This window comes from Mustela putorius, unplaced genomic scaffold (genome assembly GCF_011764305.1).
Source record: "Mustela putorius furo isolate JIRA1106 unplaced genomic scaffold, ASM1176430v1.1 tig00001059_pilon_pilon_pilon, whole genome shotgun sequence".
In the NCBI taxonomy this organism is placed as follows: Eukaryota; Metazoa; Chordata; class Mammalia; order Carnivora; family Mustelidae; genus Mustela; species Mustela putorius.
In genome coordinates, this window is record NW_025421553.1 from 3,052,936 (window position 1) to 3,071,337 (window position 18,402).

Below are 18,402 nucleotides of genomic sequence, written 5' to 3' on the forward strand. Positions count from 1 at the left end.
GAGGATACCCAAGCCAATGTCTGACAACTGCTTGTTGGTGTGAGGAATGGCACCCCTCCCCCAACACACACATACATTGTAATTGAGTCCATAACTCTTAAAATGTTAGAATACAGCAACAGTTCCCAGTCTGTGGACAGTACATACTGGGACCATATATGGATTTTATTCATAGCATCTACAAATCTAAACATACACCAAGCTACAAACTAAAAATTGCCTTACACATATAAAACTGTTTCTTGGGGGGGTGCCTGGGTGGCTCAGTGGGTAAAGCCTCTGCCTCAGGTCATGATCTCAGGGTCATGGGATCAAGCCCCACATCAGGCTCTGTTCAGCAGGGAGCCTGCTTCCTCCCCTCTGCTCTGCCTGCCTCTCTGCCTACCTTATGATTTTTCTCTCTCTCTCTCTCCCTCTCTCTCTCAAATAAGTAAATAAATAAAATTTAAAAAAGAACAAAACAAAACTGTTTCTTGGGCTCCGGGATGCCTCAGTTGGTTAAACATCTGTCTTCAGCCCAGATCATGATCCCAGGGTCCTGGATAGAGTCCTGCACTGGGCTTCTTGCTCTGTGAGGAGTCTACTTCTCATTCTCCCTCTGCACCTCCCCACCCTGCTTGTGCTATCTCTCTTGCTCGCTCTCTCTCAAATAAATAAAATCTTAAAAAAAAATTTTTTTTTAAATGAAAACTGAAATTGTGATTAGTACTAAAACTTAAACGCACAGATTCCAAAAGTATAGCTACAACCCCATGTGTTGGGGTTGGCAGGGCGGGGAGATGAATGCAAAAAAACCTGAAAACCAGTGAAACAGACTCATGGTTCTAAAACTGCCTTCCCTCAGCAGTGCCTCAAGGGCTGGAAGAGAAGGAATTGGGAGAACATAAATCTCAGGAACTGTTAATACATCTAACCTTCACCTCTTCTCTCAACTAGAGAAACCATACTTACTCTGATTAAACCACTGGTCTCTTCTGGACTTAAAAGTTCTCCTTCAAATAACATCTGTATTACTCTGACAAAGTCCTTCCCCCACTTCACCCCCACCAATCAAAAAGGCTTTGAATTCTCAGTGGCTTAGAACCCATTTTGGATCTTTTACACATTCCTAGTTCCTCCCCTTTCCTCTGGTTTCAGCATCTTTTAACCATTCAGTGGGACAAAAGATGTTGAAACACATGGACAGGGGCGCCTGGGTGGCTCAGTGGGTTAAAGCCTCTGCCTTTGGGTCAGGTCATGATCCCAGGGTTCTGGAATTGAGCCTCAAATCTGGCTGTCGCTCAGCGGGGAGCCTGCTTCCTCTTCCTCCTCCTCTCTTTCCCTCTCTCTCTCTCTGCTTGCCTCTCTGCCTACTTGTGATCTCTGTCAAATAAATAAATCTTTAAAACACATGGACAGGCTTGAATCTCTCAAAAGGTACAGGTATGTAGAAGCTTTTCCTGCTCATTTGTCTCTTCCCTCTTTGTCACTTCATGCACCTCTTTCTACATTCCTCAAAAAAGGCACAGCTATCCTTCTCCCAGACATGTGTAGTCTAGGACTCCCAATTTAAGTTCCTCCACAATATGCAACTCATTTGTTACCATTTCTGTAAATCCCTAAGCATGCTAAACCTCCTGTTCCTCATTAAAAATAAAAAAGCTAGGTGAAAATACTCACTTGAAAAATGTTCTATTGGTATATAGAATATGAGAAACATCTGTATTTCCTACTTCTGGGAATGTCAGACTGGGTACCTAAGTACATATGTGGTATTGGAAAAAAATTATTCTATGTTTCTTTATATCTACATCTGGTATTGTCCTATTTTTTTTATATGTTTGTCCTATGTTGTCCAATGTTTCTTTACATCTACACCTAGTATTGTAGGTATACATAGTTAACAGTCTTAAAGGTGATCAGTGACATTCAATCTTTCCCAGAATAATATTTTGAAGCTCCGTGACAAAAGTTTCATACCTCCCCATATCTTAACATTTATATACATAGCAATGTAATTAAAACCATCAATCATGTGGATTTATTTCACAATGCATATGTTATCTGATGTTTCACATTAAAGCAAAATCCAGATGCTCTAGTTTTCCTTTTACTTAAAACAAAGGTCTACTCTACTGATTGAGACAGAGATTAAAAACATTTTTGATTATATATTAACCTTGATAGATATTAGATTTATAACTATAACAATTAAGACTGCGACACCAAAAAAAAAAAAAAAAAAGACTGAAATACCTAAAAGTTTGCACATCAATGATACAGGAAACTGCTTCTCTTCATCAAAGGGAAGACATAAACCAGAAAACATTAACAGTACAATCCACAATATATCAGAAAGCCCTATGTATCTAGAGAAGTAACCCAACTTTTAAAAAATGGGTAATATACAAGTGAGTACTTAATTAAGAAAACATTCAAATGGCCAATAAGGAACATGACAATGTGCTCAAAATCATTTAACTTCAAGAAAACGCAAATAAAAATACAGTGACAAAGCATTGCATTCCCATTAGAATGGCTAAAATTTTTTCATTGAAATATAATTAATGGATAACATATTACTTTCAGGGGGTGTCTGGGTGGCTCAGTGGGTTAACCCTCTGTTTTCGGCTCAGGTCATGGTGTCAGGGTCCTAGGATCAAGCCCTACATCGGGCTTTCTGCTCAGCAGGGAACCTGTTTCTCCCTTTGCCTGCCTCTCTGCCTACTTGAGATCTCTCTCCCTCTATCAAATAAATAAATAAAATCTTTAAAAAAAAAAAAAAAAGATCGGTCTCTCTTCTTCCCTCTTTTCCCCTCCCCCACTCTATCTCTCAAAAAATAAATGAATAAAAATTTTTAAAAAGCATTAGTTTCAATAGTACAACACAATGATTTGATACTTGTGTGTTTTTTAAATATTTTATTTATTTGACAAACAAATATTTATTTGGCAGTGAGAGAGGGAACACAGCAGGGAGAGTGGGAGAGGGAGAAGCGGGCTTCCCAACTGAGCAGGAGCCCGATGTAGGGCTCCCTGAGATCCCAGGACCCTGGGATCATGACCTGAGCCAATGCAGATACTTAATGACTGAGCCACCCAGGCGCCCCTAATGATTTGATATTTGTATGCAGTGAAAATTACCTTAAGAGTTTTCCTACTATTATTGAGATATAACTGACATATATCACTGTATAAGCTTAAAGTGTACAGCATAATGCTTTGACATACATATACTGTGAAATGATTACCACCTTAAGTTTAGTTAGCAACCACTGCCTCATACAGCTACAGTAAAAGGGAAAAGGCAAAAGTATTTTTTTCCTTGTGATGAGAACTCTTAAGATGTACTCCCTTAACAACTTTTATATATATCATACAGCAGTGGTTACCTATAGTCATCATGCTATACAATATATCCCTACCACTTATCTATAATAGGAAGTTTGTACCTTTTGACCATGTTCCTCCAATTCTCCCTACCCCCCACATCCCCACTCTGGGAACAACAAATATGATCTTTTTCTGAGACTGTTTCTTTGTTTTTTCTTTCTAGAGTCCACATATAACTGAGATCATACATCATCTGTCTTTCTCTTATTTCAAAATCTTAGCATAATGCTCTCAAGGTCCACATATATTGCACAAATGGCAGGATTTCCTTGTTAATGGCTGAATAATACCTATTTTGTGTGTGCACTGTGTGTGTGTGTATATATATACCCCACAGCTTCTTTATCACCTGTCAGTGGACACTTAAGTTGTTTCCACTTCTCAGTTACTATAAATAATGCTGCGACCATGGGTACAGCATCTTTTCAAATTAGAATATTAGTTTCTTTTGAATATAGTGGAACTGAAGTGGAATTGCTAGACCATATGGTAGTTTTATTTTTTGAGAAATCTCTATACTGTTTTCCATAGTGGCTACACCAGTTTACAATCTCACCATCAGTCCCCTTATCTTGACATCTTGACATTTATCTTTTTGATAATGGCCATTCTAATAGGTGTGAGGTGATACCTCATTGTGTTTTTTTTTCTTTTTGCAGTTTTGATTTGCAATTTCCCTAATGACTAATGATGCTGAATACCTTTTCATGTACCTGTTGGTATTTGTAGCTCTCCTTTGGGAAAATGTCTATTCAGGTCTTTTGCTCATTTTTAATTGGATTAGTAGGGGGGTTTTTGGTTACTGTGTTTAGGAGTTCTTTATATATTTTGGGTATTAAACCCTATATAATTTGCAAATTTCTTTTTTCCATTCTGTAGCCGATTTTACTTTGCTGGCACTTTCTTTTGCTGAGGCTTTTCAGTTTGATGTAGTCCCACTCGTTTTTTTATTTTGCTGCTTGTGCTTTGGGTGTCACATTCAAAAAGCATTGCTAAGACCCACGTCCACGAGCTTTTTTCCTTTATCTCCTTCTAGAAGTTTCACGGTTTAGGTCTTACATTTATTTCTTTCATCCATTTTGAGTTAATTTTTATGAGTGGCATAAGACATGCATCTGGGTGGCTCAGTAGGCTGAGCAGCTGCCTTCGGCTCAGGTCATGATCCTGGCGTCCTGGGATCGAGTCCGCAAAGGGCTCCTTGCTCAGCAGGGAGCCTGCTTCTCCCTCTGCCTCTGCCTGCCATTCTGTCTGCCTGTGCTCACTCTCTCTTCCTCTCTCTCTCTGACAAATAAATAAATAAAATCTTTAATAAAAATAAATTAAAAAAAAAAAGACATGTATCTAGTTTCATTATTTTGTCAACGGCTAATTTTCCCAGCACCATTTACGGAAGAGACCATCTTTCCTCCCTTGTGTTTTCTTGGCTCCCGGGTTAAATATTAGTTGACCGTACACGCTTGGGTTTATTTCTGGGCTCTCAATTCTGTTCCTCTGATCCATTTTTCCGTCAGTACCATACTGTTTTGATGACCTATGTCTTACAGTAGCTTGAAACCAGAAGTGTGATGCCTCCTATTCTGTTCTTCTCAGGATTGCTTCGGCTATTCAGGGTCTTTTATGGTTCTGAACAAATTTTAGGACTGTTTTTTCCTGTTTCTATTAAAAAATGCCATTGGAATCTTGACATGGATTGCACAGAATTTACAGATGACTTTTACCACTATTGACATTTTAACAATATTAATTCTTCCAATCCATAAACATGAGATAAAATTGTTGGAATTTCTCATGTTGGCCTGGATAACTAGAACTTTCATATATAGGTGGTAGGAATGTAAACTGGTACAACCACCCAGAAAACTACTGGCAACAGGTTTACACCATCTTTATGACTAAGCCACACCTAGAGAAATGAGAATTTACCTCAACAAAGATATATAAGAATACTTGGAACAGTTTTATTCATAATAGCCAAAAGCAGGGTCCCTGGGTGGCTCAGTTGGTTAGGTGTCTGCCTTCAGCTCAGGCCATAATCTCAGGGTCCTGCAGAGCCCTGCAACAGGCTCTCTGCTCAGCAGGGAGTCTGCTTCTCCCTCTCCCTCTGTGCTTGGGTGCTTGCGCTCCCCCTCAAATAAGTAAATAAAATCTTTAAAAATTAATAATAATAGCCAAAAGATGGATACAGTCCAACACATAAGAAATAAAGCACTGCAACTATCTGTACACTGGAATACTAAAGAGCAATAAAAAGAAACCCAACAACCATATATGCAGTATAACTCAATCTTACAGATTTACATGGGGACAAACACATAAAACAAAGTACCTAACACAAAATCTTTCTAATATGAACCTCAAGAACAAGCAAAACTAATCAATGGTGATAAAAGGCAAAGTACTGCTTCCCTCTAGGAGGTGTGGAAAAACTGGGTATTGACTGAGAAAGGGCAGGAAAGAATCTTCTGAGGTGTTGGCAATACTCTGTATCTTGATCTGAATGATGGTTTCACATATATATACACATATATAAACATTATTAAATTGTTCTGATTAGCTTCCTTCCCTGAACAGTACTTATAATAACAAATAAGAATACACACCTAGGTCTATATGTGAGAAACTACACTGAAAGTAAATAGTATAATCCAAGTTCCTTGTTAGCAAAACCTGTTAACTTTGTGTTACAAATAGTATCTAACTACACACATGCTTAATGAAATAAATATTGAGGGGCTGCTAGGTGACTCAGCTGCTAAGGATCAAGCCCCACTATCAGGCTCCTTGCTCAGCAGGAAGACTGCTTCTCCCTTTCCCTCTGCTTGGCACTCCCACTGCTTGTGCGCTCTCTCGCTATGTCTCTTTGTCAAATAAACAAAATCTTTAAAAAAAAAAGTACTGAAGAAGACTGAGGAATTTTTCAAATTAAAGGAGACTGAAGATATGTAATAATCTAATGCAAACACAATGCCTAAGACTGGAAGAGAATCCTGGATGGGGAAGGGGTTGAAACTGTTGAAAAGGAACATAATGGGGCAATTGGTAAATGTGAACATTAAAAACCTATTAGGTAACAACACCTACCAAAGTTAAATTCCTGAATTTGATAACTACACTGTGATTACATGAGGGAACTTCCTAGTTCTTAAAACTTATCTGCATTAGTATTAAGGGATTAAGGTGCATGATGTCTGCAATTTACTCCAAAATTATTCAGCAATAATAATAAAAACCAAGGAATGTCTGGGTGGTACAGTGGGTTAAGCATGCGACCCTCGGTTCTGGCTCCAGTTGTGATCTCACGGTCAGTCATGAGATCAAACCCTGGGTGGGGTTTCACATTCATCTTGGAGTCTAGACTCTCCTTCAGCCTCTCCCCACCATGTGCTCATGTGAGTGTGCATACACCTTCTCTCTCCCTAAAATACATAAATAAATCTTAAGGGGCACCTGGGTAGCTCAGTCGGTTAAGTGTCTGACTCTTGATTTCGGCTCAGGTCATGCAACTGAGCCCTGCCTCAGGCTCGAAGCTCAGCGGGGAGTCTGCCTGGGATTCTTTCTCTCTCTGCCCCTCCTTCCCCCTGCTCCCATGCTCGCTCTAAATCTTTTTAAGAACATAAAATAAAAACTGGGGTGCCTAGGTGGCTCAGTCAGCTAAGCGTTTGCCTTTGGGCTCAGGTCACAATTTCGGGGGCCTGAGATCAAGCCCTGCATCAGGCTTCCTGCTCAGCAGGTAGTCTGTTTCTCCTTCTCCCTTTGCCCCCTCCCCCAAAACCCACTTGTAAATAAAAGCCATATGCACACATATAACTGAATATAAAAAACCACATATGGCAAAATGTTAGCAAGCAAATACATTCTTTGTATTATTTTTCTCTATACTACTTGAAATTATCTGTATCAATATATTTAGTGCACTCAAATATATATTGTGTGCTTAGTAAGTTAACAAGTACTATTGGATGCATGGGCTTCAGGAATTAACAGAGCAAGCACTGCTCTTCAAGGAGCTCAGCCTAAAAAAGAAAATAGCTGTAATCAGGACATACATGCCAAGAGGTAGGAAGGTACTATGAGAATACATAACTCAGCTCTGGGTTAAGGTGTGAGTTGTGAAATGGGATGGTCATCTGGAGAAGGTATCATGGAAAGCATCCTATTCTGCTGGATACACCTGAGCTGGGACTTGAAAGATGAACAGGAGTTAGCCAAATAAGAAGAAAAAGGCATTCCATTTAGAGATCTGGGGATGGCGGCTATAGCTGGAATCATATGGAAGGAAAAGGTACAATAAGAAGCAAAATAAAAAGAACCATCAGCACTAAACACAGGCAGCTTCAAACCCTGTACAACTAAACTTATAACAAGTATAATAAAGTAACAGATATAATCTCTCAATTCTAAAAATGATTAATAATCAATTTGCCTCTAAAGTTAGGAATCCACTCTCATTAGACTTACTGGGAAAACTTTTTAGTAACTCACTTACATATAAAGATACCAAAGACAAAAATTTCAATATTATCTTCTGTGGATAAAATTCATTTCTGTATTTTAATACTTAAATTTTCCTAGCACACAGAAAAGGATTAACTTCCCAAATGGTATCAGATAAAATTCCTAAAGTAAGATTTAAAAATGTGCTGAAAAAGCACCAGCAAAGACAGATAAAGAAATCCTCCACCTACTGTCCTTTTATAACCTTACAGGAAGAGGTAGAATAAATCCACCAATAGTTGCTCTGTACAAATTCTATCAAGATTAAATCACAATACGCAGGATTAAATGCATAATAAAGTAGGTTTCATTACAATAAAATGTACTGTTTTGCTAAATAACAAGCAACAAAAATAAGTCCCAAAACAAGTGAATTGCCAAGTATCATTTGCTTGTGCAACAACTGGTGTTTCACAACAACAATAAAAATACACTGAGGTGGGGCGCCTGGGTGGCTCAGTGGGTTAAAGCCTCTGCCTTCAGCTCAGGTCATGATCCCAGGGTCCTGGGATCCAGCCCCACGTCAGGCTCTCTGCTCAGCAGGGATCCTGCTTCCTCCTCTCTCTCTCTGCCTGCCTCTCTGCCTACTTGTGATCTCTGTCTGTCAAATAAATAAATAAAATCTTAAAAAAAAAAAAATACACTGAGGTTATCCTAATGCATCCTTTGAACAGTATCGAGAAACCATTTTTCACATCTTTGTCCTAAATCTACTTCACTGAATAAAAGTAATCAGAACCCAATTAACAATGGTGAACCAAAAGGTCAAGGGTTGGAAACTATAATGATGGCACTAAGCTTTCTGTTGACAGTTATATTCACACCTTGTCCCTGAGAAAGCTGCCACTACTTCTTTCAGTTCAGCCCACAGACACAGCCCTTATGAGTCAGATTCTGCTATAACAAAACACCCCTGGACAACCATAGATAATGAAATAAGAACAGTAACATAACTAAAACAAACCAAATTAATTTGCCATTATTAGCAACTTAAAAGGGTAAGCACCCATGACAGAACTGCATAACTTAAAAGTCCCAGAAAAAGCGTTTAAGACATCAGCCTAGCTAATGGAAGCTTAAAAAAATTAGACAGAACTCCTCCTTATAGATTAATACAAGGGAAAATTAAAAGAATCATTGCTATTTTTCAGAGGAGTTTGTGGTAATATCCCAATCTGGTTTTAAACTAAAACTTACAGACAGTACATCCTCCCCCTACTACCACCGAACAGTACTACAGCACCATCAAGTGGCAGAAGCACACAGTACAAGTCTAGGACCACTAAGTGAACACTTTCATTACTCAAAACGGCAACTGCTATGAACTAAAACTTTATCTCACCAATATTCATGTTGAAGGCCTAACCCTCAATGCAACTCTGTTTGGGAAGAGGGCCTGTGAGATGATAAAGGTAAAATGAGGTCATAAGGTTGGGAGCCTAATTCAATAGGGCTGATGCCCTTGTAAGAAGAGGAAGAAACACAGGTGGCTCTGTGGGTTATAAATAAGCCTCTGCCTTTGGCTCAGGTCATGGTCTCAGGGTCCTGGGATCAAGCCCCACATCGGGCCCTCTGCTCAGTGGGGAGCCTGCTTCCCCCTCCCCACTCTGCCTGCCTCTCTGCCTACTTGTGATCTGTCAAAAAAATAAGTAAAACCCTTAAAAAAAAAAAAAGAAGAAGAAGAGGAGGAGGAGGAAGAGACATGGCACACTGCACTCACAAAGGCACCCAAGAAAGACCACGTAAGCACAGTGAGAAAGCAGCCACGTGCAAGCTGGGATGAGAGCCCTCACCTGAACCTTATGAGCAGGCAACTTTATCTTGGGAGCCTCTAGAACAGGAAGAGATAAATCTCTGTTGTTTAAGCCGCTCAGGCCATGATACAATGTGCAACCTTAATCTTAAAATTTTTGTCTCTTTATATAACAGAGGCAACCATTTAAAAAATCAGATGTAGGGGCACCTGGGTGGCTCAGTGGGTTAAAGCCTCTGCCTTCGGCTCAGGTTGTAGTCCCGTGGTCCTGGGATCCAGCCCCACGTCAGGCTCTCTGCTCAGCAGGAAGCCTGCTTCCTCCTCTCTCTCTCTGCCTGCCTCTCTGCCTACTTGGGATCTCTGTCTGCCAGATAAATAAATAAAATCTTAAAAAAAAAAAAAATCAGATATAAAAGTCAAATTCTAATCCCAAAATTTATTAAAGAAAAGGTTTTTTTCTGACAAGTTCCTTTATCAGCTAAAAGAGGATGTTTCTTAGATAAGAAAGGTTAGAAGAATTATTGTTATTATCAAAAGGGAAAAAATCTTTCCCTGAAATTGAGACTACAGTTCCTAAGAATATTTGCACTTTCCTCAGAGCAAGACAAAAACTCTAAAACAGAAAACCAAAAGTGATTTGAATCAGAAAGGTAAATATTAGAAAATATTTATACTTAAAAAAATCACAAATTCCTTCCGTTTTCATCTATGTGTTAAGAAATACTCATTTACAAATATTCCTTGACTGCCTATATTGTAGTAGTCAGGAACATGGACTCCAGTACCAACCACCAGTGTTTTGCATCCCTATTCTGCTGTTCACTGTGAGACCTTGGTATATGACTGAACTCTCCCATAATGGTTGTATTCCTCCCCACAAGACTCTCTATAGCATCCTATCATCAACATTCCATTCTCCCACTCCCCATGCCCCTAAAATATTTCATTTACTTTCTTAGAAACTGTAGTGATCTATAATCATTACTGAAATTAGCACCACATGAATTGGAGAATCTTTTACCTTAGTATCCCAGAGCAGATAAACTAAACTGAAAACTAGGTGCCTCCGCTCACAGGCTAACTGCCTCTGCACCCCCCATTCCCTCCCCCAATACTTTATTTCTGCATCATCCTGACTCTTTATAATATAGTGTATAAAACTGGTCAGAAGAAAGGTTCTAGTGATAGATGTAGATAATTCCTTAGACATGGGGGGGGGTAGTTCTCTTCAGTTTTGCAAGTTTAAATACTTGATTTCCTCCAAGTTCCCTCAAAAAGATCCAATTAAAAATACAGATCTCACCAAATTTAGTCCAAATTTAGACTGTTTTCTAGTTAATGCAGTGTCTTTTCTGGACCTAGACAATTATCTACTGCTATAGGATTAACCTAACTCTACATACAGAACTACACATCAATTCCTCTAAGTAGGATGCTATGATTTCTACTTGTCCTTCCTTTTGAGCAAGAGAATCAGAGTTTGAGGACATAAAAGGGAGACTTTACAACTGCTCCATTTCATCTCCTACCACCTACAAAAAGTAAAAGGAAAGCTCTTAGAGTATATGTCAATTTCTCTCCTGCTACGTAAACAGCTTTATATGTTAGGAGGTGTGTATAAACCTTCACTTACCTGGATACAATGACTTTGTCTATAAGCTGTTGAAAACACTTACTTCAGGGGCACCTGGGTGGCTCAGTGGGTTAAAGCCTCTGCCTTAGGCTTAGGTAATGATCCCAGGGTGATGGGATTGAGCCCCACATCGGGCTCTCTGCTAGGCAGGGAGCCTGCTTCCCTTCCTCTCTCTCTGCCTCTCTCTCTGCCTACTTGTGATCTCTCTCTCTGTCAAATAAATAAATAAAATCTTAAAAAAAAAAAACTTACTTCAATTAGCTGTTCTATATTAAATTTAAAATGCAAACCATTAATGGTTTTTCTGTGTTAAATAACTTCTAGTAGTTTATAAGAATTTTAATTATTATTGCTCACTAATAATTACATCCAAACTTAAACTAGGTGGTGAACATTGCTGCAGCAAAACACTGAATTAAAAAAAATAGTAAGGCAACAGATCAAAATGAGATTTGCCACAAAATCTATACTGCCATCTCAAAAATATTTCTTTTCTTTTTTTTTTTTAAAGATTTTATTTATTTATTTGACAGAGAGAGATCACAAGTAGGCAGAGAGGCAGGCAGAGAGAGAGAGAGAGAGAGAGAGAGAGAGAGAAGGAAGCAGGCTCCCTGCTGAGCAGAGAGCCCGATGCGGGACTCAATCCCAGGACCCTAAGATCATGACCTGAGCCGAAGGCAGCGGCTTAACCCACTGAGCCACCCAGGCGCCCCTTCAAAAATATTTCAAAGTTAATCACTAACACCTAAGGTTCACCTCAAGTTATTAAGTCCTTACATAACTCTTCTTAATAAATGTGTATCTCACAGAGAAATTAAGTAGCTCACCCTAAGTCTCTAGGCTACTAACATATATGAGAACTATTAACAGGAAAAAAAAATCTTTCAACTCCTAGGCTAGTTTTCTTTCCATTATATCATGCTTCTTTATAGCTCAGGGTCTCAAATTTCAAGGATAAGATGTAGTGCAGTTAAGTGACCAAGGAACTGATAAATAAGAATACAGTCTACACGGTGTCTGGGCGGCTCAGTGGGTTAAGCCTCTGCTTTCAGCTTACGTCATGATCCCAGAGTCCTGGGATCGAGCCCCACATCAGGATCTCTGCCTAGCAGGAAGCCTGCGTCCCCCTCTCTCTCTGCCTGCCTCTCTTCCTACTTGTGATCTCTATCTGTCAAATAAATAATTAAAAAAAAAAAAAAAAAGAATACAGTCCACAGCATATCACAAGTAATACATAATTACATAATTAACACCAAGCAAATGTCTAGACAATAACTTATAAAAGTTCCAAGACTATTATAGGGTAGTGCTCATGAATTAATTTTTTAAATACATGGCATTTTAATTAACAATAAACTTTAGAAATTTTCCACTCTACAAAATGACTAGAATCAGAAAGACAAGAAATAACAAGTGCTGTTGGTGGGAATGCAAACTGGTGCCACCACTGTGCATAACTGTATCAGGTTCCTCAAAAAATTAAAAATAAAAATAACCACATGATCCAGTAATTCCACTACTAGATATATATCCAAAGAATACAAAAACACTAATTTGAAAAAGTATATGCACCCTTATGTTTATTACAGCATAATTCGTAACAGCTAAAACATGGAAGCACCCCAGCATCGACTTGACAGATGACTGAATAAAGATACGGTGTGTGTACACACACATACACACAGGAGTATTACCCAGCCATAAAAAAAAAAGATCTTGCATTTGCAACAACATGGATAGATCTAAAGGGTATTATGTTAGGTGAAATAAGTCAAACAGAGAAAGACATTACCATATGATTTCATTTATATGTGGAATCTAAAAAACAAACAGCAGAAACAGGCCCATAAATAGAGAACTGATGGTTTCCACAGGGGACAGGATTGAGGGATGGGCAAAATGGATGAAGAGGGGTGGGTAGTACAGACTTACAATTATGGACTGAGTAAGACATAGGGATGAAAGGTAGAGTATAGGGAATATGGCCAATGGTATTTTAATAACAGTGTATGGTGACAAATGACAGCTACACTTGTGAGCATAGCATAATGTTTAGACTTGAATCGCTATGTTGTACACCTGAAACTAATATAACACTGTGTGTCAACTATACCTCAATTAAAAAAAATTTATTCACTCTAAATCTCATTGATAAATAAACTCAGATACTGGATACAGAGCTACTTCGTGGCAATCCTTCAGGCAAAAAAGATCATTTGAGCTGGGTCTAGATAGGATTTGAATAGGCAGGAAGAATAGAGAAACTTCCAGTTAGGGAAATAATATAAGCGAAGTTTAAAACTGAAACAAAGCAGTCAAATTCAGAGACAGAGAATAAATTCTTCTGACCGAGAACAAAGACAAATTTAGGAATAGCTAAATTTTGTGTTGGGGATAAGGGAGGGAGTTTCAATATTTAAAAGAATTAAATTTCATCTTATAGACAACAGGAAGCTAGAGAGGGTTCTGAGCAACAAACGTAAATTTCTTAGAAAAGCCCAAATTGTGTCTGGAAGCCAAGACTATAAACGTAAAACAAGGACTGTAATTGCCAAAATGTTTTACCAATTACAAATCCAACTCTTAAAAAAGGGTAGAGAATATATCATCAAAATAGAAAGGAGTTAGAGATAACAATTAAAAATGGGCAAAAAAGAAAATGGAGGGGCTCCTGGGTGGCTCAGTGGGTTAAGCCTCTGCCTTCAGCTCAGATCATGATCTCAGGGTTTTGGGATTAAGCACCGAATTGGGCTCTCTGCTCAGTGGGGAGCCTGCTTCCCCTCTCTGTCTGCCTCTTTCTCTCTGTCAAATAAAGAAAGAAAAAGACAACCTTTAAAAAAAAAAAAAAAAGGAAAGAAAAAGAAAATGGAAACAAATTAAGGGAAGAATAATAGAAAAGATATGGGCAAAAGCATCGTTATAAAAGATAAGTTACTTCATGCAGTCAAGTTCTAGAAAGAGGATTTGATGGTCCAAATAATAAATCTCCATGGCTAAAAAGCACACTCAAAGCATAATCACCAAATATTACTAGGTTTCAAAGTGCAGGAACTCACCTCTCTAGCAGCACAATCATGAGGAGCTTCTTCTTTATTTACTTTTCCTTTTGGAAATCCCCAGCCTGATTTTGCTAGATACCCCTGAACCAGTAGTACCTATAAAAACAAGCAGAGGTAAATATAAAACTTGCTTTCTCCTTACTTCAAGTAACTGTCATAACCAATAATTTTATACAATACTTGATTTTAATATCTTCTAAGAGTCTGACTATACCACTACTAGTGTGAAGGCAGGCATTCTGACCATTTTAAAGTATTTCTCCAACAATTAAATGACTTTTTTTTTTGCAGTAAGTCATACTACAAGTAGAAAATCGTAAGACCCAGAATGCAGACAAAATATGCAAAATTTGGCCTTTTAGCACTAAAGTCTATTTTAAAACCTGTTTAGAACAAAATAACACATATTTTACTAATAAGATTAAAACAGCTGATCACTGCACTAAAAATCTTTTATTACACTCACATTTTCAAGTGTCTCATCAAGAATAATTGCACCATAGGTTGGTACTCCCATTTTATATTCTTTCCACTCATCCAAAACTTTTTCCACATCTTCACCTTGAGGCAGCAAAAATGGACAATGACTGAAGAGTATACATAGTGTTAAGGAAGCTCCTCTCTCTAAATATAGCTTGAGTATTTATATACAGATAGAAACCTATTTAACTCAACTATGAATTTTATATGAAATTACTCAAATCTTCACCTAGGTTTCCCCTTATTTATTTTTTCCACATTTGTTTCCTCCTGAACAAGTATAAATAAAATCTTAAAAAAACAAAAATAAGACGACAACAACAACAAAAAAACAACAATCAAAGAAATACTAACTCTGGGTATTAAGGAAGAATAGCCTCTTTCAAAAGAAATTGGGCATGGTCCCCCCATACTGGACAGTGTAAAAACTTACTTTTTTAAAGTAAATAAAGCCTAAACCTGTAAAGTATATGCTCAGCCTTCCAATTCTCCATGTCATCAAATGTCTCATCACTACAACACTGTTAATTATGAAAAAGGTGGGAAAAATTTTAATTTTTGAGTGTTTCTCAAACCAAGGACATATGCTTAAGGTTCCTCAAGTCCTCTATGAAAACACATATTCTATATATTCTGTGTTTTTATTTTGATGTTAACCTAAAAACATGTACTATGAGCATATTTTCAATCATTTGGATGATGACATCTATCAAGTACTACAACTTGATTTCAGAGACCATACTGATACTAGTATAGTACTACTCTAACTGCTGTGGGCTACCAAAAACGGAAGAAAGTTAATACATGAAAGATGCATTAGGATCAAACAATATCCCAGCACAAAAAAAAAAAATGTCTTAACAGACGTAGAAAAAAAAGATGTGCAAAAACGGGTAGTACAGGTGTATCAAAATACCCTCAAAGAAGCATTATATTCATGTTGTGATTGGCAGCTAGTTGGTTTTAAAAAATCACATTAATTCATTTTATGAAAACATATTTTAAGTTCTATAAGCTTTATATTTAAATTTTTATTTTGGTTTTATACTTGAAGTGAAAATTACAGAGGCCATCAAAGAGCCCCCCAAAAATCAACCATCTATGACAACATTGTAATTAGACAGGCACTAGGTTAACCTCAATATAATTAATACAATCTCAATACAATGCCTTCAGTTGGGGAAAGGGAGAAAAAAGAATAAAGTACGGATACAACATCAACCATTCCATGAAGCCCTACAATTCTAGACAGGCTTGCTAACATTCTGGAAAGGTACTTCCCACTAACAGTATGGCTTTAAATGTTTACAAAAACCCCTTATGAGTTTTAAAGTTATCACAGGCTTTTTAGAATCTATATATAAATTTTAATTAAATGTTTATTTCTTCCATTAAAAGCTTTACCAGAGGAAAACATAAAAATACACCAGGAACAGAAATAACTCCTTACAGTTCTATACCTAGATTATAGCTTCTTAAAAGCCAAATCCTTCATGATTTCTCCACGGAAATCTATGACCAAGGCTTTAACAAAGATAATGTTCAATAAAACTTATGTCCCCCTCTGACTCCTCTTTTACTTTTTTAAGATTTTATTTATTTACTTGAGAGAGAGAGAGAGAAAGAGCATGAGAGGAGAGAGGGTCAGAGAGAGAAGCAGATTCCTGGCGGAGGAGGGAGCCCAATGCAGGACTAGATCCCAGGACTCCAGGATCATGACCTGAGCTGAAGGCAGTCGCTTAACCAACTGAGCCACCACAGCACCCTCCTCTTTTACAGCTTCATAGTTAATCAACTTGATCATTTCTGCCACTGAAATGTCTCTTCAGTGTTTAGTCCCTCTACTATGGCTTAGGACCTTATTGCTACAATGTCAAGTAATTTGACCTCTGGTTTAACCTATCCCTCCAAGTAAGTCTTCTTGAATACCATTTTCAAATGATTTGCATAATATTCCTTAACCTTGCTCAAAAATGTTTTATGGCTACATATTTAGAACAATCAGTGTTATGTCCATATTCTACAGTGACCTAGTTGGGGTCGGGGGGGGGGGGTGTCTTTATTTCATGGAGCTCAGGGAAAATTATAGGGAGCTGAGTACAAGGGTTATTTTCATTCTTATTCCAATTCTAGCACAGTTTAGTGAATTTGTGAATGTAATTCCATTTGAATACATGATTTATAGTTAAAAACAATGACTTACAGAATAAAAATCAGTTTGGCTCAAGGTTTAAGAACCCACAAATAATCCCTATATACCTGCCATCTCTTCCTAATGTGTCCCCATAAGAACTGTCTCCTCAATACAAACTAATTTACTTCCCGAGATATCCCTTGTATTTTCCAACTCTCTAATTTTGCTCAATCCTTTTCTTTACATGGAACATACTCCCCACTCCTCTCTTTATAAAATCCTATATTCCCTTATAAACACAGCTTTGCCCCCCAACAAAAAATCTCTGAATTCTAAAAACATTTCCTATTAGAACCATAAGTAATTCATCAATTTTTTTTTTTTTTTTTTTTTTTGCCTTGTAACATAGCTTCTCTTATAATCTTTAGTTTGTGAGACACCTGGGTGGCTCAGTCAGTCGAGCATCTAACTCTCGGTTCCAGCTTGGGTCATGGGATCCAACCAGAGGCGAGCCCTGCATCAGGCTCAGCGGGGGAGTCTGCTTAAGATTTTCTTCTCCTCCCTTTCAAATACATTAATTAATAAATATTTAAAAATAATTACAATAATAATCTTAAATTTCCAAGTGTATCTTTGATAACTGAGAAATTGATAGGTTTCTATCTTATTTGTAAGAAACTTCAAAAGCAAAGACTTCTTTGCACTTGCCACAAAACTAAAAACACTGCTTTTAACACATTAAGTATTCAATAATTAATTAATTAATTAATTAATTTAATTAATTAATTTCTGTCCCAGAAAGGTAGTGAATTAAAGATCATCTGATTAAATGGAACAGCAAGAATAAACTAAAAATAACAGGTCAGTTCTAGAAATAGGCTAGTTATTTCTGAAAGAGAAAAATCAAATTTAAGTCTAATCATCAGTGCACATTTCAAGGGGTCCTCTACATAAAAATAAAAACAGTATTAAATTCTGCCTACTATTCATATTTGACAGTTTTTAGAAATCAAGGATGTTCACCTAATAACTCATAAATCTCAAAGGCGATCAAAAGAAATCTGTGCTGAAATGTTTTCTTAGCAACAGTGAAAGACAGTCATAATAATAAAAGGATATCAGCTTTAGCAAAGTCTCTTATCCCACACTGAGGTAATCCTGGTGTGTTCTGCATGTAGAAATCCAAGTAAAACCAATGGGCAAGCTCAATTTGAAAACACACTCGGATAGCATTGTCTCTTTCCTCGCTGGGAATATGCAAAATAAATCGGCTGTCAAAAACAAAAAACATATTAAAATTACATTTACAGACTGTAATGATTTTAACCTACTTAACTGCTTCACCCCTGACCCACCAACATAAAAAAGGGACCAAGAACAGTGCTGATCAAGGAAGCAAAATTTGGGGGAAATTATTATAGTAAGAGGAGTCTGGAAGGCAGCTATGCTCACCACTATGGCACCAATGCTGCACAAG

The 18,402-nt window shown here is 37.6% G+C and overlaps 1 protein-coding gene across 1 annotated transcript in view; it reads right to left on the reverse strand.

The window, feature by feature from the left end:
- Nucleotides 1-18,402, reverse strand: part of DCP2 (decapping mRNA 2) — a 55,384-nt gene that overhangs the window by 18,886 nt on the left and 18,096 nt on the right. The window contains exons 2-4 of the mRNA XM_004761329.3: nucleotides 18,045-18,196; nucleotides 14,778-14,905; nucleotides 14,309-14,407 (exon numbers count right to left, since the gene is read on the reverse strand). Coding sequence (XP_004761386.1) covers nucleotides 14,309-14,407; nucleotides 14,778-14,905; nucleotides 18,045-18,196 — 379 coding nt within the window. The remainder of the gene's footprint in view (nucleotides 1-14,308; nucleotides 14,408-14,777; nucleotides 14,906-18,044; nucleotides 18,197-18,402) is intronic.